Source organism: Psammomys obesus, unplaced genomic scaffold (assembly GCF_907164565.1).
Source record: "Psammomys obesus unplaced genomic scaffold, mPsaObe1.curated_primary_1811, whole genome shotgun sequence".
NCBI classification, from domain to species: domain Eukaryota; kingdom Metazoa; phylum Chordata; class Mammalia; order Rodentia; family Muridae; genus Psammomys; species Psammomys obesus.
This window is the reverse complement of record NW_026585609.1, coordinates 6050152-6071520: the sequence shown is the minus strand read 5'-3', so window position 1 is coordinate 6071520 and position 21369 is coordinate 6050152. Positions and strand designations below refer to the sequence as shown.

At 46.7% G+C, this 21369-nt stretch overlaps 1 protein-coding gene across 1 annotated transcript; it reads left to right on the top strand.

Annotated features, from left to right (window-relative positions):
* The first annotated feature begins 1122 nt into the window (after positions 1-1122).
* On the top strand, positions 1123-20346 carry Emp1 (epithelial membrane protein 1). Its single transcript, XM_055610718.1, has 6 exons — positions 1123-1188; positions 1642-1840; positions 15705-15815; positions 17073-17169; positions 17268-17408; positions 18173-20346. Exons 3-6 carry the CDS (start codon positions 15738-15740, stop codon positions 18337-18339), a joined length of 483 nt encoding a protein of 160 aa, XP_055466693.1. The 5' UTR covers positions 1123-1188; positions 1642-1840; positions 15705-15737; the 3' UTR covers positions 18340-20346.
* The last annotated feature ends 1023 nt before the right edge of the window (positions 20347-21369 follow it).

The following is a 21369-nucleotide window of genomic DNA, read 5'->3' as shown; positions in this document are numbered from 1 at the left end:
TCTCAACATTCTGTTGAGCTGCCTGCCTCCCCTCCATTTAAATTCTATGGAATTTAAATTCCAAGAGGGAGGGGATGTCTCTGACCCAGTTCTTCGCTGTATAGTAAATATTGGTCGAATAAATGAGTAAGTAACATCAGGAGGCGTGAACTGGATTGGAAGAAGATGTCAGGATTGGAGGAGGACAGCAGTGACAGGGTTACTAAGGCCTGGCAGCTACAGCAACTTCCTGTACATTCCCTGAGAAGCCATTTCTCCTATTTAGGAATGTGTTCAGGGAAATAATTACCATAACTAATAGTGAATGTGACAAGACAGTTGTATTGAACTATACAACTGTGTAGGTTCTATGCTATGCTATCTATCTATCTATCTATCTATCTATCTATCTATCTATCTATCTATCTACCTACCTACCTATTTACCTAGCCATCGTTTTTTTATTTAGGATTTCATGTATCCCAGGATGCCCTCAGTTCACCTTGAACTTGTGTTTTCTTTTCCACTACTTACCAAGTGCTGGCATCTTAGGTGTTTCCCTCTCTACTTGTATTCATTTTTATTTTAGCTTCTTTCTGTTTCTTGAGATAGAGTCTCATTCAGTAGCCCAAGATAACCTTGAACTAACAGCAATCCTCCTGCCTCAGCCTCTCAAAGTTTGAGATTACAGGCACGATCCAGCACACCTGGTTGATACATGCATTTCTTGTCATATGTGCTAAGTACCTACTAAGTACCATTATATGCACAAGGAGGCAGAAAGGGAGATGGTACATGCTTTGCTCAAAGTCACGCGGGTGGTAAGGAGAGCAGGGATTAAGTGTAGGGACCCAGGACCGGAACCTTTTTGGTGAGGTGGCCAGGGCCTGGGATTAGACAACTCTGTAGCCCCCACCCCCAACTCTGAAATTAAGGGGTTGGGGAGTGGTTCAGGAAGGCAGCTGTGATTGGGTTCCTGGCTGGCTTCACAAAAGCCAACTGTGGAGCAAGGTCCAATGATTATCACATGAAGATTAGAGTACAAAGTCCTTAATTCGAAGAAGACTTCGTCCCGAAATGCCTACAATCCATGACAGTGAGAGGGCGTCATTAAAGACCCAGGGTTGAACGCTGACAATCAGCGCCCCAACATTCAGAGCTAGCTGATGCCCTTCTGCTTCCTGGGCCTCATCCCGCTGCCTCCCACAGGTCAGGGGCATGAGGGTCAGGCAGGGAAGTCATGAGAAATGAATCTAATAATTCCTGGTGATGAGCAGCTGCTGATGTATATGTTGGGGGAGGAAGAACGGGGGAATCCTGTTTGATGATTAGCTGGGGTTTTCATTAACGTGGGACTGGCCCTCCCCTCTCCACCCACCCCCTCTGACCCTAACCTGTGTTTTGCCTTATGTCCGTGGCAACCGAATCTCCTTTCTGGGGAGGAGAAATGGGCTTCAGTAAACAGATCTATTTGTGTGAGTTCTATTACTCACTTGAAGCGGTGTCACTGCTTTTTCCACTGTGGTCTGTGTGTCTGAGTCACAGGGAGCTACAACAGGGTTCTTTTCAATTGATGGCTCACTCCCAGCCACTTCTGACTGCCTGCCAACTTAGCAGGGCGTAGCTCACCAACTTTTTTTTTTTTTTTTTTTTTAAATCCAGACTGATTCATAGAAACTCCTTTAAAACACGGGGAAGAGAAACCGCCCATCACACACCCCAGCACACCAGCCCAGGAAACTTATAACCTCGGGAGTCGGGTTCCTCCCCTCACTGTGGTCACATACCTCCCGAAGAGCGGACCAGACCAGCAGCCAGCTCCACCGCTCAGGGCATCCGCCTCAGTCTCTGGACACTCCAGGTAGGAATTCTCCCACACCGGGGAAACTCTGCAGGGACCTCTGCTCCCCGTCCCCGACCCCGTGTGTAAGCTCTTCGAAGCTGTGCTTTCTCTTCTCTGCTCTCCCTTTATAGATCTCAAAGAACCAAGTCCTTGAGACTTTTAGCCTAAAGTAGTGGAGGAATCTGGAACACCAGCTGGCCCTGGCTTGCAATCGAGTTCTCTTTCGGGTATCTGGGTTCTTGCTCTGAGGATGTGGAAGGAACGGGGACTTTGGAATGGACTATTTTTTATGGAGGAAACTCTACGTGAGGAGTGCCTTTGAAGTGGCAGAGCAAGCGTGAAAGATGTTCCCAAACCTTCTGTTTTCATTCAAATTGCTTTGAGATGAGACCTAGAAGGGTAGTATCTTTGAAAGACGCTTCAACTTTTCTTCTCTCTCCACGAAGGTTAAAGGCAATAGGCAATCTCTGGAAAGAAAGTTGACTTTGCATTGCGGGTTGTTTGTTGTCTTTTATGCTTGTGGGTGATGGTGGATGAATGGCTGGGCTTTTGCTACTGCCCTCACTGCCCCCTTCTTGCCTGTTCATGTCTGTTTAAGTATGTCTTCCCGTCTGGTTTTCCCTCCACCTCCTTCTCACAGGATGGGGAGAGGGGATTGGTTTGTTTAAAGAAAAACCGTTAGGGAAACAGAGGCAAAGGGTGTTTCAAATAAAACTCAGGAGGGGTTGATGTGGCGGGGTGGGAAGACTGGGGTGGGTTCCAGAATCTTTGGCCAGATGTGGAGGTGGGGGAAGAAGCCAGGGGGAAGAGGGTGGGGCTGGGGGACTTCAGGGATTCCTGTAAAACTGTTGAATGGCTTTGTGCTTCCACCGGAGCCAGCTGCATTGGGAGCTAACTTGGGGGGGGCGGGGAGAATCTATCAGAACTGGTTAAAGAATTTTCTAAGTGGATGGTGGAAACCCACTCAGCGTACTACAAACCCACGTGCCGATTGCAAAATGAACAAAAGCACCGGGCTCTTGTTTGCTTTTGTTTTTATGAGCCTAGCGTTTTTTAGTTGATGTCTGTGGAGGTGTGGTCCGTTTCGACACAGATGTGCCCCCCCCCCTCGTAAACAAGCCTGAGGAGAGTGACAGGACTCAGCTTGCCTGAAGAAGTGAGGCGCCTTTTTTCTTTAGAAATGCTGGTCTCTGGTTGGAAGATAAAATTTAAAAGTAATCAGTTTGTGAATCTACCCCGTTTCCCCAAGGTGGGGTGATGAGTAAGTGCTAGGACCCACTTCTCAAGACTTGGGGAACACCTGCCTCTGCTTCCAATGTTTATTACTTCCAGGCTGCATGGGTGTGAACCAGTGAAGCCGTTGATAAGTCCACAGCCACAGTTTCCTGTGAAGATTGCACACAGGATTGTGTGCAGCTCTGATCTGGCTGAAACCAGGCAGCCTTGAACAGACCAGCAGAAAGAGAACGCTGGAGGGGAAAACTGACACCAATTACATGCCCTGTGGGGCTGTCTCAAATCCCGCTGCCCCTTGATAAATGAGAATATAATGCTTTGTGTCCTCCTGTCCCTCCTCCCCCACCCAGCAGTTGGAGGATAATTTAAAAAAAAAAAAAAATCACTACTCTGGCTTTTGCTGTTTTCTCTCTAAGTAGTGGGAGAGCACCTGGACTGTGAACATTCCTGGGCTTCAGCTCTAAGTCTTTGGCTGTCCTGGAAAAAGAGTCCATCTCCCCCCTCCTCCAACACCACCACCATTACCCCCCCATGTCCCCCCGATCATGGCCTTCCACCCTCAGGCAGCTCCAGTTATACCCCGAGTTTGCAGAACAGGGTGGAGACAGAGTACTGTCCAGGGCTGCTGGACATCCGCTCTGGCATCCCTGTCAGAGAGTCCCCAGATTTTACATTGTTCAGGGCACTAAACTGTCCTGGGAGTTGGCAGAAGGCCATCAAGGGCTAACTGGGGCAAATTATGTCCCAAGACTGTGGCTATGGGTCAGTAGTAAGGGGCAGCCCTCTGCCAGAGGACATTCCTCTGTCTCCAGACCTTGAGAAAGACTGGCTGGCTTTCTCACCGTCTTTGGTGTCCAGCCCTGAGGAGGAAGGACTCCATGGAAGCTGACGGGAATGCAGGGCCCCTTGGCTGTTTCTGGCTTTGAGACTGCAGCATAATAAGCTGGGCACATTTCCATGGAGGCAAAACTGCTTTCCTGACACAAAACCTGAAGGCGTCTCCCCCCGGGAATGTGGCCAAGGTGAAAGACATGCGACAAACCCGTTTCATTTCTTTCTTTTCTTCATTCATCACTTTTATAGAATTTTAAATTTGGAAGTTGGGCGTGGTAGTTCATACCTGTAATCCCAGGGCTCAGGGAACTGAGGCAGAAGATTGCTAAGGGTTTCAAGGCCACCGTGGGCACACAGCGAAACTCGGTCTCAGAAACAAAGTTAACAGCAAAAATGTGAAGGTAATCATGTTGTCTTACCCCATGCAGAAGTCTTAACTTCGTCATGGACACATGGCTGTCCCGTGGCTCATAGCTGCTTGGAATGTTAGGGAGGGGAACGCAGAGTGTGCGCGTCTCAGAACGCACACCCACACCCATCCTTCTTTGCTGGACAGCAAATCATTCAGAGTTTCTGAAATTCAGCAAAAATTGGCTTCTCTGAAAGTTCTTGTTTTGCAGGCCTGAAATAACCCACAGGGGGAAAAAAGTTTTCAATTCTGGTTCTGCTGCTGCCCCACCCAACGTTCACACTCCGGTTCCTCCAGATACTTCATCTTCACTTAATGTTTAGTTAGCACAGCTTGATTATCCACATCCTCTTGTTTTATTCTTTTCTTTATTATTCAAATACGGGGTCTCACTCTGTAGCCCTGGCTGCCCTATAACTTGCTATGTAGACCAGACGGGCTTTGAACTCGCAGAGACCTACCTGCTTCTGCTTCCTGAGTGCTGAGATTCAGGTCATACGACACTACCCTCTGCTGTTTTGTTTTTCGAGATAAGCTTTCTCTATGAATGCCAGGCTGGGACCTAGGACTTTCTCCACCCTTCTTTCCTGAATGCTGGGGTTACAGGCCTGTATCCCCACTGCTGGCAGAAAGTGCATCTTTGAAATATTAAGACCACCCCTCCCAGTCACATTCTTCTTATATGATTGATTCTGAACGGTCTCATATTCTAAGCGCCTGCTCGGTCCCTGCTGTAACTTACTATGTATGTATACAAAACTACCTAACATGCTCTCAGAGGCATCTGAGATTCTTAGATACTAGCTCACAGTTAAATCAACCCAATCCTTGAAACACAACCTTCTACCAGGCGTTTGGGGATGGCTCTCTAATTTGGTTCGTAGTGTGTGTAGTGTTTGCTTGCACAGTCTTACAACCTGGTGTGGCAACATTGTGCTAATCAAAAGAGCCCCTGTCTGACTGATGGAAATTTAAGGTCAGTTCTTTGAAGGGCTATGATTCTTGATTGCCACGGAACTAGAATTTTTTGGACCTAAGTCTTGTTTTTGGAATATTATTCTCAGGTGCCCCTGAATTTCTGGGTTGTCCCGGTTCTTCCAGAATCAAAGAATGCACATGGATTAGGGTCTCCTTGGATTTTTATCATGTATTTCCCAAACATAAGTCCCCAAGAAGACTGTAACACTTCATTCCCTGGTATCCTGACATGTGAAACCCTTGCCTCAACTTGAGTAGGCTCGGGGGGCAGGGGGGGAAGGGGGGAGTGTTCCCTGACACTAAAGGAAAAAGAGAAAAAATACAAACGTGGACACTGCTGCTTCTGAATCTTCCTTTTTTGTTTGTTTGTTTTGTTTTGTTTTTTGAGACTGGGTTTTTCTGTGTAGCCTTGGCTATCTTGGACTTGCTTTGTAGACCAGGCTGGCCTCAAACTCCCAGAGATCCACCTGCCTCTACCTCCCTGAGTGCTGGGCTTACAGGGGTGTGCCACCACTTTAAGCAAAATATTGGTTTTATGTGTGAGTGTGCATGTGTGAATGTTTTCTTCCCTGTTGCAGAAAGAGCATTTCTCAGGGACTGAAGAGGCTCTTCATGACCAGTCCTCTAAGCTTTATGCGGCTTGGACTTAATCAGACTTTCCTGAGTCTCGCATGGAGTCTTCTTTCAAACAGGCAGTTATAATAGGGCACTGTGTCGGTAACTGTGGGGAGGAAGGGGAGATGACTGAGTAGGAAGATTGGGGCTGTGGTCTCGCCTTGCATCTTCCCTGTGATCAAAAGAAAGTCACTAAGAAAGAAAGAAGAAACATCTAGGCCACCAAGACCCCCGAGGCTCTGAAAAACGTAGGACGTTGCCACTTCTGTTTTCAAAACCTCCCTTGAACTTTTGTGAATGGCTAACTTCATCCATTAGCAAGAGGCTAGCGACATAGTCCGCTGGCAGTGTGCTTGTCTGGCATGTGCATGGCTCTGCATTCAATACGAGGAGTAGAAGCCAGGAGGGGCAGGGGCCAGTCGGTTTCTGCTGCCTTACCTGGTTTGAGATTCCTTGGGCCCAGAATTCAAAGAACCCACCTGAGATAGCCCTGTGTATCACCTGCTCTTGGAAAGAAGGAAGCTGTTTGGTTTACGGAACAAAGGGTGCCATCTCACGAGGGGTCTATGAGGACGTCAATTCACTAGGAGCAAAATCAGACTCAGAAACGGAGCTGGTCCTGGGTAAGACACGCCCACCTCTCAAAGAGGGAGAGCAGGTGCTGGTGTAGATGAGAGCAAAAGGAGAACACATCGGGAGGAAACGGAAGGCTAGAGAACTGGAGGCAGCTGGGAGGGTGTGAGCAGAACTGGGTGCTTGAGGGATGAGTCAAACAGAGAGGTCTAAGAAGAGCCCAGTGAGGAGAAAGCAAGCAGGCAAGGGAGATGTGGCAAGGCTGCTCTTATTTCCGACTCCTCCCCTTGACAGCCCCCTAACACTCTGTCTCAGAATAGCCCTTGGATCAGAATTCTGGGTTTTGTCCTCCATGAAAATCTTTTTCTTCTCTTAGTTTCGGCATGGTTGATGCATGTTTGGGGACACAGGGTTTCACAGATAGAGTTGCAGTGTTTCTCCTCTCATAGCCCAGTGAGTACCTTGATCTTAGACCTCTGCTTTCAGAAACCTAAGCTCTTTCCCTTGGGGTCTGAGAGAGGGGAAGGGGAGAAACTTTAACCCCAACAGAGAGTTTTGTTCACACAAAGCTGAGCACAGGGGCTTCCCTTTGCTCCTGAGGCTGCTCCTGAGCTGCCTAGGGAGGGGACTCTGCCAGTGTTGAGGGTGTGGCCCTGGGTTGAAGATGGAAACCAACCGGTCTTAGGGCTGGCAGGGCGGGGTTTGACAGGGCCAGCTGTCTGTCCTGGGTGGGCCTTAGAAAGCAGTGTGAAGGAAGAGCCAACGGCCTCAGAAAGACCCTTTGTGTAGACCATTGGAGCTATTTTGAAGGACTGTCTAACTCTGATCGACTGGAAAGCTGTGGGAGGGACAGAGCCTCTAGTAAACTGACAAACCCCCAGACAAGAGCTGGTTATGGTGCTGCAAGCCTCTCTAATCCCAACACAAGGGTGAGCAGAGGCAGGAGGATTGCTGTGAGTTTAAGGCTAGCAGGAATTACATAGTGATTCTGTCTCAGAATATCAGAGGAGGGCCTGGGGAGAGAGCTTGCCTGGTAAAGTGCTCACCATGCAGAGGAACCGAGTTTGATTCCCAAAGCCCACGTGAGCAGCTGGGTGTGGTGGCTTGGGTTTGTAACCTCAACTATGGTAAAAGGGAGACAGGAGAGTCCCTGGGGCTTATAAACAGCCAGCCTAGCTGACTCGTGAGCTCTGTGCCACTAGTGAGACCCCATCTCATAAACAAAACAACAATAAACCAAAGTGAAGGACAACTAAGAAACGAATGACACCAAGGGTTGTCTTCTACACACACACACACACACACACACACACACACACACACCCCAGATAAGAGGAAGAAAACCGAGCTGGAGTGGACATGTATGACTGTGACTTCATTCCAACTTTGTTACCTGGGAGGCAGAGGTCTTGGTCAAAGGGCATGACTGAAGGAGCCTGATACCTCTCACCACTAAGTAGCCAACTTCTCTGAGACTGAGCCAAGCCAGCAGCCCACCCAGCACACTTGGGTGCCCCTGCTGCGCGCAGTCCCGCTCTCTCAGCCGTTGCTGGTTGAAGCATGTTGCTGCCATCTGCTGTCAGGCGTACCTAGGAGCCTCCAGGGCCCAGCCACACCTTGATTTTTCTTACCAAACCCTAGTTATTATCTTGGCAACTTCTCCCCGGAGGACAATCTGGCTGCAGGAGTACTTCTCCTTTGTCAAGAGCAAAAGGCAACGGAAGCTTCCGTCCTCACCCGGGAGACATCCTCCCCGACAACGGCCAGCTGCAGCCCGAGGGCGTGGGCTGAAATGGGGCCTCACAGCCCAGGTTTGCAGATGTTGTCCAGACCCACCCACTCCATGGACTTAATGGAGGATAAACGGAAATATGAGAGAGAGACATGAGGGTGGGGTGTCTCTGTGGATGCATCTGAAAAAACAATATTCATGCTGTTTCCTTGCCTTTGCATAGTCCGTGGCTCTCAGGCTGCAGAGAAGCCTAAGGCCACCTCACTGGCCTGAGCATTACACTAATGAACAAATATGACTACAACATGGCTTGCTTTGTGTTAGGTACAGACTCTTCAATTCTCATACTAACCCTATGAGGTCTTTAAGAAATTTGAACTTAGGGTCTGCTCTTTATCACGTGGGATTCTGCCTTCCGGGATCTCACCAAGCTGACAGGTTTTGCAAAAATCTTTCATCTCTGGCCATTAGCCAGATAGACTGTGGGAATCAGCCACACCTTTCTAATTGGACCTATCTCCCTCCCTTCTCCCTTTCTTTCCTTTTTGATTTTTCTCCCTCCTCCACCCCCGCTTTTCTTCTTGTTTCCTTCCCACTTCATCTTTTCTTACGTCTTTTTTTCCCCTTTGTCCTCTTCTTTTCCTTTCCTTGTCTCTTCCCATGTCTTTCCCTCCTCTCCTCTTCCTTCTAGCATATCTATTTACTCCTTGGTACTATATTCTAACTATGTGTGGCAGTCTATACAGTCTATATTAGCCCCAAAGAGACTGCACTATTTATGACAGGCCACCTTTGTCGATGTTAGTCCCTTTGCCCCTGGACCACAAAGAAACAGCTGCTTCCCTGAAGCATCCAGATCTCTGGTTCTTTCACTGCTCAGTTGTTGATGGGCACAGACTGGACCAGAACTTGAAGCATGAGACATACAGAGCCAAGGGCAACTTGCAGTGTTTTCTTCCCACACTGAACACCCCATATGCAGAAACAGGAAGACTTGGTCCTTTAGGATGCCCCCACCCTGTTTCCCACACAGAGATGCATGCCTCCCTCTCCATCTGTATGTAAAACAATGTTGAGGATGGAAAAGTACACATGACATAAAACAACAATAACAATGGCCAGGAAAGCTCATCCAAGGCCCCATTCACTCAGCTTGCCTTTAATCCCAGCCTTTCCCTCCTCCAGACACATCCTCCACACTGCTCCCCAAGGGCAGCGCTTCCTTTTCACTGGCTTTTATGTCCTATGGCCATCTATTTCGCCATCTAAAATGATCCTCAATGGGAATACAAACACATTCGAAAAACCAAGCACAGCAAGAACGGCTTTCACACGGAGGAGGGCAGACAGGCTTCCATGCCACCCTGCAAGTTTCCCAGGTAGCCTCAGAAGCATTTCCAATGTCACGCTGAGGAAGATGTGCACGGTTGGGGATGACTCATGAAGGCCAATTGACCCAGCCACTTTCAGAGCGGCTTTGCCTCTCCTCTTCCCTCCTGCATTGCAGGAGGTGCCAGGTCTTTGATTAGAAGGTGTGAGAAAGCTTTCACCCTAATTTGCAGTCAGCCAGTAGGAGACAGAAGGACAGAGGAGGCCCTAGTCAGAGAATAATCTCAGGACTTAGCTGTGCCTTGTTTGTGTGTGTGCATGTGTGCATGCATGTGTGTTTGCTGGGGGACTGAATCAAGAGCTTCCTGAGGGCTACAAAAACACTCTTTTTAATTAATTGTTAGTTTTGAAACAAGGTCTCACTATGGCTTTCTTGGAGCTCACTATGCAGATCAGGGTAGCCTTGAACTCATAGAGCTCTGCCTCCCAAATGCTGGGATTAGAGGTATGTGCCACCTACCTCCAGAATAAGCAAGACCTCACTTTTACCAACTGAATTATACACGAATTCCATGGGCTATATGTCTTGTTGGGAGGATATTTTTCTAATTCGGCCTTGGTAGGTAGTTCCCCAGAACAGGTTGAGTTTAAGTGTGATTTGCATAGTTTTTCAGATTGAGTTTGTAGATAAGTTTCATGGTCCTAGAAGCAATTTTTAAAGCTATCCCTTAGCCTGGATGTTCCATATTTACATGAAGTAGTTACAAAAATTAAATGGAAATAAATAATATGAAGTTTGTGTATAATAAGATGCTCGGTCTAATACTTGTAGTGATGAATCAAGTAATTTATAAAAATGACAGAGGACTAAAGTATATGTTACCTTAAAAAAAAGGAGGCGCTGGAGTGATGGCTCAGTGATTAAGAGAACCAGGGGACCTAGGTTCAATTCCCACTACCCACATAGCTGGTGGCTCACAACTGTTTGTAACTCCAGTTCCAGGGGGCTTGGCGCCATGGGCCACACTCTCATAGCACACAGACATACATGTTACACAGACACACATGTCGGCAAAACACCCATGCACATAAAATAAAAATGAAAAAAGACAAAGGAGGCATGCTGTGTCCCGTATGAGGCCTTCAGTCACTTTGTTGTTATTTTTCCATATTGAAGAAAATATTGTCCTCTTTAGTTCATTTATTTGTTCATTAATGATGTGTCTCTGCAACCTGTCATAGAGTCTGCCCTTAGGAACTCAGACACCTCAGGGTGGGGAAGCCAAACATGTCCACAAAGAACTCTGTCATCATGCAGGCTGCCATTTGGGACTTTAATGGGACTACAAAAGGACTATAACGTAACAGGAGGGAGGAAAAAAAAAACCTTCAGACCTATGAAAAGGAGGCAGAATTTGACCTTGGTGAAAAAATTAATAGGTAGTTACTAGGGGAAGGACATAAAAGCAGCTTTCATTTTTGGAAGTCAAATTTCCAGGATTCCATGGGCAGCTGTCTGGAGTCTTTTTTCCTGGCGACCTGTGCTTGTCTGAGTTGTGGTGGGGAGATGAAGGTTTGTAGGTTGAGGAGGGACATGGTTAGATAACTAAATTCCATCAGAACAGAGAAAGCATGCGGAAGAAAAGGTTAGAGAAAGTGTCATGGGAGGGGCTGGTGACAGCATCCAGACTAGAATCCTGACAATGGGGGAGACATTAGAGACCCAGAGCAAGATAACACAGGTCACACCTGACTGTGAGGCCTCAGGCAGGAAACCAGGTAGAGGCAGAAATGGCAGCTGAGCCGTTACTGCTCTTTTCTTCCTAGTAATGGATGGTCTCAGACACCCCACCCTTTCCCGGAAATTACTAAACTAAGTTTCAGCCAGCCACATCCACACACACAGTCCCAGTAAGCATCTTGTATGGTCTTGCCATCCATAGAGACCGTCTCTTGGCTAGAGTCTCACCCATTCTCCAATGAATTGTGCAGCTCTGTACACCCAGAATGTTAGCTCAGCAGGAAGGAGGCAGGAGGATTGCCACAACTTTGAGGCCAGTCTGGGCTACATAGTGATTTCCACTGTACTTGGCTCCAAGTGTTTGATCCCCATTTTTCCTATTAGTTACTTCTTTCTAGAGTGGCCGTTCAAGCCTTTTGGTTGTTTCTTAGTTTCTCTAGATCTTGAGCACACACAACCGTTCAAAACACTGTGAATTGACCAGGTGTGATGGCCCTCACTAGGGAGCATAAAAGCACCATGAGCCACATTCCTGGTATGGGGGTCCCTGACAGCAGAGGACACACTTGGGGTCTGTCCCCTCTGCTCGAGGGGAGGGAGGTGCTACGCTGGGACCTTCAGAGCTGTGGTGCTGTGTCTTCTGCTTCTGGGTTTGGTCCACCCCTCAAGAACGAGGGCTGCGCTCTCCACTGAAGAATGCTAACCACAGCATTCTGGAGAAAAACGAGGGAGAATTCCACTGTTGCTTCAGCGAGACACAAGCTGTCTCAGGCCATACTTTCAAAATCGTCTGAATGCTTCTCAGACTTTCGTTTGCTTTGTTTTCATGGTGGTACTGAAGACCCGTCCCAGGACACTGAACCTGCTAGGCCAGTGCTATAACAGTGAGGTATATTTTGTGCCCAAGACCGGAAGTGGTCTCAAAAGACCATGGGGGGGGGGTTGTGGAGACCTCAAGAGCATGAGCTTAGACTCATTCTTACTTGCTGTTTGCTAGCTTCCCAGATATCCACCCAGCAACCTCCACCATTTTCTGAAAAGACCTTGAGGGCTTTTGTCCTTCTAGACCAGCGGCTCTCAACGTTCCTAATGCTGGGACCCTTCAACCATAAAATTATTTTCATTGGTACTTCATAACTGTAATCTTTCTACTGTTATGAATCACAAAGTAAATATCTGATATTCAGGACTTCATGTATGCAACCCCCGTGAAAGAGTTGTTTGACCCCCAAAGGGATCTCAACCCACAGCTTGAGAACAGCTGTTCTAGCCCGAGGGGTAACAGGTAGGCTCCTAATACAGGGCCTGGGTAACTATGGGTGATCCAACACAGATATTTTCTAAGATGTTCCATTGTCTTTTCAAGCATTTTGGAAGTGAGTTTTGCTGGGCGTGGGCATGGTGGTGCATACCTTTAATCCCAGCACTCAGGAGGCAGAGGCAGGAGGATCTTTGTGAGTTCGAGGCTAGCCTGGTCTACAAAATGATTCCAGGAAGCCAGGGCTCTATTACACATGGGAACCCTGTCTAAAACAAAACAAAACAAAACAAAACAAAACAAAACAGGAAACCCCTCTAACCCAACAATGGATGATGCTGATAAGAACTGACAAATTTGGGACAGTGAAAAGATGAAATGTATTCTGCATGAACTCCACCCAAACAGCCTCCACAGTGGCTTCGCACAGGAGTCAGAAGCAGGGGGAACTGTATACTCTTGTTCGTGAAGAACACTCATTGATCTGGGATATTTGCTCTCTGCCTTAGCACCCCCTCTTAGTGTCAGATAAAAGAGTCACTTTTTGGTTTGAGACCCCTCACTTGTTCTCCTATCTGACAGTAGTCAGGGGACAAGGACTAGGCGAGCACGTGGTGAGGTAAGACGTGAGGTGGAGTGGCCGGGAGAGGACATACTTCCCAGATATGATGGGGAACTTCATCCCTGGATGGGACTGTAAGTGGGATGAAATAAGATGGACTCTGCTGGAAAGGTCCCAGCTCAGCTGAGGAGACAGGAAGTCTCCCGAATCCCACCCACCTGTCAGGTGACTCGTGTAAAGAGGCCTCACTTGGTGGATTATATTTCATTCTTGGCTCCTCCTCAACTACCTCTCACAACTAGGAGGATATTTGTAAATTATAAACAAAATGAACGGGAGAGCTGTCGAAGGGTCAAGGAGGGTTGGACACAAGTACCCATTCTGTAATTCTCATAATTTCCTGCCTTGAGCCGGCTTTATTCCAGAGGATAAGCCTGGAACAGAGAATATGTCAGAAGGGTTGAGAAAAGCCAGTTTTCTCTGGTGATTCTGGAGGACATGATCTTGTGACTCTCCCCATTCAAGGGGCAAGGATTAGGCAAAAATGACAATTTCTGAAGACCCAAATGATTTTAGCCACATGCTGCCTGGTTAATTAGCCTGTAAACGTCTTATTCATTGACCTTGACATGGGAGGGGCTGTGACTGAGTGACTCAATTGGGTGGGGCTGTGACTGAGTGACTGGATTGGGTGGGCAACAGGTCTTCTGCCTCACAGAAGGAAAACAGTAGCAATAGCAACAATCAGGGCAACCCTGTTATTGATACCACGTGCCCGATGCGGCACAAGGCAGTTTTGCTTATATAATCCAGTGGAACCCTCACACTTCTGGATATAATTGGCATCATCACCTCACTTCATCTATGAGGAGACTGAGGCAGAGATCCAAGTGCTTTGGAATAATTCTAAGTCAACTTCTAACTCCCCAAACCCCTTTTCTCCATACATGAAAGCCAAGCTGGGAATGATGGAGGTGTGTGACAGCTCCAGAAAAGCAGCAGTGAGTGCAGGAAAGAGGGCTCACAGGCCAGACAATCCCAGTCTCTCCCCAGTGGCAGCAGGAAAGTGTCATCAACTTTGTCATTCACAGTAAATTGGAAACATTCTCTGCCCCTCTCTCACCATTCCCCCCAAACTGGAGGGAAGGAGCAGGTGGGGAAGAAATTTTTGGAGAGTGGAAACCAGTGTCTAGAAAGAGCCAAGAACCCAGGCATCCAGGAGATCACGTTCGCTTATGAGTGCCTAACGAGAAAGTGAGAGGAGATAAAAGACACCTGAAATGTCAGAATAATGATAGTATCCGTGTTCTAATAAATACCTCCTGTAGCATGAAAGTGGCTTTAAAGCACAGTCAAAGCATCAATTAAGTCAGGTGGAGTGAGGGGGGAAGGAAGCAATTGCAGGATCCACACAGCCATCTCCTCTCAGGCTGCTGCAACCTCACACACTCCCTGCCTGCAGGGCGAATAACTCCGGCCCTTTCCTTTTGATGTCTGCCTGAGCTGGCTTCGCACCTAACTGTCACAGGCGTGAGGAAGAGCTGATGCAGCTGACAGACATCAGCACAGCTCAGTGGTCACTTACTTCCTTACACTTATACTTCCTTTTGTTCCTAGTTTTAAGACTAGTGGCCTTTGCTGAAATTATGGCTTTGAACTTTTGTTGACCCCCCCCCCCCACTGTTAATTTCTATTAGATCCTAGTCTTCCGAATGGTGATTTATGTACCCATTTGTCTTCAGGGATGGGTCCTGAATGACTGAAGTTGCATACACATCACATGCCAGTAGAAAGCACGTCTGATGTTCTCTCGGGCTTTACCCTTCTGTAGCCCCAGAGCTGTCATGTTGAGCCGTAAGAAAGCCAACATTGCCCTGGACCGGCAACAGCCTTCCCACCAACAGCCGCTCAGGGCCAAAGGCGCAGGTGTTGCAAATATTAGTCTGGAATGCTAAATCAGTAAGTGATCAGGCCGGTAGACTGTAATTAGATTGTCATGCTACTGGATGCCAAAAAGCATGGTAATAACAGAACTTGTATCTCTCCCATTTTACGTCTCATCCGGGATCAAATTAGTGGAGCCAATTTGCTCTATGGCCGTTGAGTAATAGTGGCTTGTTCTGCAGAACACATCATTTCTATCCAAACTGCTGGGTGAGCGTTTTGCTGGGAGTAAGGATGCTCTCCTCACGCAAACTGGAACTGTATGCTGCTGCTGCTGCAGTGAGCTGACAAAAGCCTCTTCAAAACTCAAAGCCCTACTTTTGGGACTGTAAACCACAAAGAAAACATTGACAGCAGTTATAAAACATAGAACGCTCTTTTTAACATAATGGACATTATATCCTTTAATAGTCATTGTATTAAAGAAATGATTCTATAAACGTGGGAACAGAACTGAAATACATGTCTGTTCATAGACGAGCAGGCACTTAGGGATAAAAAGATACCAGATAAAGTGAAACTCAGCTTTTAGAAATTCTGCTGCAATTTTGAATTTTAAAAATTGTCATTTTTTTTCTTGTGTTAACGGGGGCCCACAAAGTGAGGTGGGGGGGTTGTCTGAAGGAACGTTGACAGTCACCTTTTGGTCTTCCCTGTCTTTTGTTTTTCAGAATTCTCTGTTCAAGAGTCACTGAAAAGCCAAGATGTTGGTGTTACTGGCCGGTCTTTTTGTGGTTCACATCGCCACTGCCATTATGCTGTTTGTCTCCACCATCTCCAACGTGAGTCACATCCTCTTGTTCATTCATCCTTGGAGGGGTTGTTGGAATTATTTTTGGTGGTGGTGTCGGGGTGTGGGGTTACAAAGTCACAGTGCAGAGAACTTCCAGTTTAGCTGTGGGGAGTGGAGGGAAAAGAATACTCCTAAGCCAAAGAATGAAATGACCAAGGAACCTCCAGTGATTCTTCTACGGGCAGGAAGAACAAGGAGGCATCTTCAGCTTCTTGAAGGAGTCTCTCTACCGAAGGTGGAGATTGAGGCGCATTTGGAGGATGGGTGGGTGGGCGTGGCTCCTGTTAGAGAAAGAAGGGAAGTGGAAGAAAGGAGAAATGCATTCCAACCAGGAGGGCTGGCAAAGATGCCCGTGCCCTGCTCAGGAGTGAAAGCTCTCCGTCCCTGCGCTAAACCCTGCAGAGAATCTTCACTAGATGGTGGTGGACATGAGAGAATAAGAACACTGCTTTGGTTATTAGCTTGTCCAATTCAAGTTTTGGGCAGAAATCGGCCTGTGAAGTGGAATTTGGTAGGATTAACTCGTCGCCAGGTGAACCAAATAGCCCCCCTCCCAAAACAAACAAACAAACAAACAAACAAACAAACAAAACCAAACCGATCATAAAGCGAGCTCTGGTCTTTGCGCTCCGAACCCGGGGCTGCTCTGACCCCTAGTGGTCATTTCTAGCATCCAATTTGCTGTGTTGTCTCAGACAAAATGAACCCGCTTCTTGGGCTTATAAGTTAAGGCAACTAGCCCATTGTGATGGTAGGGTTTACTTGAAGGAGGTGGAGGCAAGAGGATCACGAGTTTGAGGCTGGCCTGGGCTACACACTTTCCCGGGCATGGTTACTCACGCCTTTAGTACCAACACTTGGGAGGCAGCCTGGTCTTTGTTTTTATTTCCTCATCAACTTCTCCCTCCTCCTCCTCCTCCTCCTCCTCCCCCTTTTCCTCTTCCTCTTCCTCTTCTTCTCTCTCTCTGTTTCTGTCTCTGACTCTGTCTCTCTCTTCTCTCTGTATATAGCATGAATACTGAAGTCCAAAGAAGGAAGAAGGAAGATGACCTTCTTCTTGAGTCACAATCCCCTTGTATGGGATTTTTGTGACTTTGGCTCTAATTTCTGCAGAGACAAGAGGCTTAGCCATATTTACAGCCACACAGGGTATCTTGGTTAAGCTTTGTTCTTGACACACAAATGATGTTCTGTTTTGAGAGCAGAAGGGCAGTTCTTAATCATCTCCATTTCCTTCTGGTTTCAGGTCTGGATGGTTTTAGATAATGTAGAATCGTCTGTAGGGCTTTGGAAGAACTGCACTGGCGGTAACTGTGACAGCCCTCTATCATATGGCAATGAAGGTATGCGTACAGACACCAACGTCAAGACCGCCATGGGCGTGGTCAGGGAGACGTCCAGAATCTCAGGTTGTCTAATGCTCCTGCTCCTGTGTTCACAGATGCTATCAAGGCAGTGCAAGCTTTCATGATCCTCTCCATCATCTTATCTATAATCTCCCTTGTGGTCTTCGTGTTCCAGCTCTTCACCATGGAGAAGGGAAACCGGTTCTTCCTCTCAGGCTCCACCATGCTGGTGTGCTGTGAGTATCCAGACCAGAATCTATTTTATAGGAGAGCTGCTTCTTCTTCCTCTTCCTTTTCTTCTTCCTCCTCCTCCTCTTCTTCTTCCCACTGCTGGGGACTGAACCCAGGGCCTTGAAATGCTGAACAAATACCCTACCACTGAGCTGCAGACATCCCTAGCCCTGTAGGAAAGGCTTTACTAGTTCTCACATCATTGCTTCAGCCACTGCCTCAGATGAGTTCATGGCTGTGTGACGTTGCCTTGGGCTGTTCTCTCTTCTAGCTACCTGTTGATGGCCTGCTATTGCTGCTTGGATTAACAACCCTCATATGTTTTGTTGTTTAAAAAGCTAATGTCCCTAGGAGCTACCAAGTGGTTGGGAACCATCAGGAGCCCCTCTATACTGAAGGCTAGAAAAGATGCAGCTATTGCCATGATGTGTGCCATTATTGCAATTCGCCATCTTCTCCATTCTTCCCAGAAACACTCAGTTTGGTAAAAGTCTATGCTGCTCTCATAAAGCCATACCTACACCTACAGGGGTCCAGATGGGAAAGGCAGGTGGAAAGCAGGATGTTTTATGATTTATTCCTCATTGCACACAAACCAGTACAGAGATGAAAGTCCAGATATCTCTAATCCACCAACATACCATCAAGACTAAATCTAGGCAAACAAACAGAGCAACCTTTTCATTGTTGTCGAGGGAAATGGGATCTTTAAAAAAAACAAAACAAAACCACTTAAGTACCAGCCGTGACAGCTCCCCTTTTCTTGCAGGGCTGTGCATCCTGGTTGGCGTGTCTATCTACACGCATCACTATGCCTACAGCGAAAGGAACTTTGCCTACAGCAGCCACCAAGGCTATTGTTTCATCCTGACCTGGATTTGCTTCTGCTTCAGTTTCATCATTGGCATTCTCTATATGGTCCTGAGGAAGAAATAAGCTGAACTGGCTTGTAGGGCTCTAGGGGGTGGGGCGGGAGTGGGGAGGAGGAAGCAGCTTAACCTGGGAGAGAAGCAGAAGTCATTGTATAGAAATAACCGAGGGAAGGGTGGGGGAGGGGAGGGGGGAAGGAAGAGTGGGAGAGGCCCACACCCAAACCATGCCTGGGGGTTGGGGTGGGATTCTCTACTGCCCAAGTGCCCATCCTTGGAAGAAAGTTGTTGGCTACTACTCTGATGCTTCCTTGAGGCCACCAGAGAGTCCCCCTCTAGCCACCAAGTACGGCCTCATCTAGCCTCAGTTACATATGCCACTTGGGGTCTCAGCAGCTGCCATACCACTGGCTCCACTCCTGAGGGTGACTTCTGGAATTCAGTCACCAAATTCAGATCCCAAGCGAGTAGTCTAGTGGGAGCTTTGGCCACGAAGCCAATGTCCTTATTTGGTGGCCTTTCTGACAAAAGAGTAAAAAGAGAGATGGTTTATAAGGGCAAGTTTGTGGGATTGGCTTAACCAAGAAATCAAAGCTCTTACCCCGGAGGACCTGGGAGTTAGGTGGGGATAGGCAGAGCCTCTGTCATGCTACGCTGAGCTGTCCCTCCTGGAGGCCTCCTGGTGTGGACTCTGCTAGACTCTCACGTAAAGCCAGGGCAGCTTATCTGGAGTTTTTCTAGATTCTCTAGAGCCAAAGCTGAAAATGTCCCACAATCTGTAGGTTCAAAGGGCATGCTCACCACAGTGCCAAAATAAGGTCCTGGGTTTTAGGATTCCCCCACCCTCAGTGCACACAATGTGTCTTGTAAGTGTGACATGAGAGAGATGCATGTGGCTCTTTGCCATGCAAGTCTGTCAAGCTTCCTCTGAATTAGAGATGTTTGAGGGAGTTCTGTCTAATGATGACCAAAATAACACTGGGGGCCAGAGCATAACATCAAAATTCAGTGGTCACTGTAGCTTTGAGTGGTCCCTGGCTGGAGCGGTTTCCTCTCAACACACTGTTGTCTAGATAAAGATGGAAGTTCTGTAAGCCAATTAAAACATTTACCAACCTAAATCAAAGAGCAAATACTGGGGACGTGGGGGAAGGTGCTATATGATTATTGAGTATTAAGCATACTATATTTCAGTTATGATAAGAATAGAGTGCCTGCTCTCAGGAAAAAAAAATGTAATCCCAAGAGATCAATAAAATCCTGTGATGGGCGGATAGTTTCTTTTTTAAAACAGGAGAAACTTTTGGGGTATCCAGTCAGAGGGTAGCTGTATTGTTGGGGCTGAAGGGGTATTCCTGTAGAGGATTTAGAAGTAGTGTGATATTCCTGGTTCAGTGGGCAGAGCTCTGTCTACAGCAGCTATTTTAAGCCATCTCAGATTTCTGCCTTAAAGGGCTTCTTTTCAGAAATAGTTTCTTTTATTGCCCTTAGAAGATCACCTGGAAGAAGAGTCTGAGACATCTTGCCTACATTTCTTTCCTAGGGATATCTGTATCCATTTCTTATATACATTTCTTTTTATGGGGGGGGGTTGTTATGCTATAGTTTCTGGTATTTATGTAAAGGGACTATTACTAAGTATATTTCTCTATGTGTATTATGTTTAAGGGAATGTTGAAGGTAGGTTACTAAATTGCTGGGCTGAGGGTAGAGATACTGGTCAGAAAAAGCTATGGGATAATAAATTCTTAAATTATAATTTGGTCACCATACACCTGTTCAAGGATGTCTTATATCCAGAAGGATATCAACAGACAGATATAACTAGAAAAAGATAGTCACATTTTGTTTAAAAAAAAAGTTGAATTATGACTGGAGTGAACCATGCGTTCCCTTGTCTTTTACTTTTTTTCTGTGATTTTCATGTCTCATGTAATTTGCATTGCATTGGTGGGTTATTCTAGTACTGTATTTGGCTTCTTCATTAATAGATTATTTCATATACTATAATTGTAAATATTTTGATACAAATGTTTATAACTCTAGGGATATAAAAACAAATTCTGATTCCCTACATTGCGTGATTGTTTTCTTTTATGAAAGAAAAATGAGATAATATAGAGAACGGTGACTTTTATTCCTCCTCATTAAGTTACCTACTGGTTTGATTTGGGGAACTTGACATTTATTTGAGACATTAAGCCACTTTCTGGTAAAACCTTAAGGATTTCTCTAATAATTATTTCAGGCAGCTGAATGTTATTAAATATAGCTTTGCCTTGCTTTAATTAGACCTCTTAGGCAAAAATGGAATTTCATAAGCTAATATATTAGAAAGAGGTTGTTATCATCTTAAGCAAGAATGGCTTGTGACATTAAGAAACAAGGCACTTGTGAAGTTTGGTTGAAGTAGCCATCTCTTCTAATGTGTCTTCACAGCACACAGTGATTCTCAAAGGCCAACTGGGACATCTCTGCATGGGCTCAATGGAGGCAAGCTTAGCTCCTTTATGTGAGCGAGCAGAGCTGTCCCTAGTGGTGAAGAGCAGGAGGACATTGGGCATAGATGTTGTCCTGTCAATACTAGAATGGTAAATACGGTTGATTCTGGTCCTCTATGTGCTCGCGTTAAAAAAAAAAAAAAAAAAAAGCTATACAGAGAAACACATCAAAATATACTGGGAGGGGCTGAAGAGATGGCTGGGTGGTTAAAAGCACTTGCTGCTTTTTGCAGAGGGCTCAGGTTCAGTTCCCAGCACCCACGAGATGGCTCCCAGTCATCTGTAACTCTACTTCCAGGGTATCCAATGCTTTCTTCTGGCAAAGCACTCATGCAATTCAAACAGATAAGTATTAGGAAACATATCATGAAGCCTGAAAATTGAACTGCAATGTGGAGGGCTAGGGAGATGGCTGTGTGTGTAAGTGCTTGCACATGCGTAAGAGCACATGCATGAGGCCCTGAGCTTGCGCTCCCAGTGTCCATATACAAAAGCTGGGTGTGATAATATGTGCCTGCAGCTCCAGCAGTGGGAGGCGTGGACTAAAGCACATCCCAGAGCTCACTGCTCAGCTAGCTTAGCCAAAATGGCTAGAG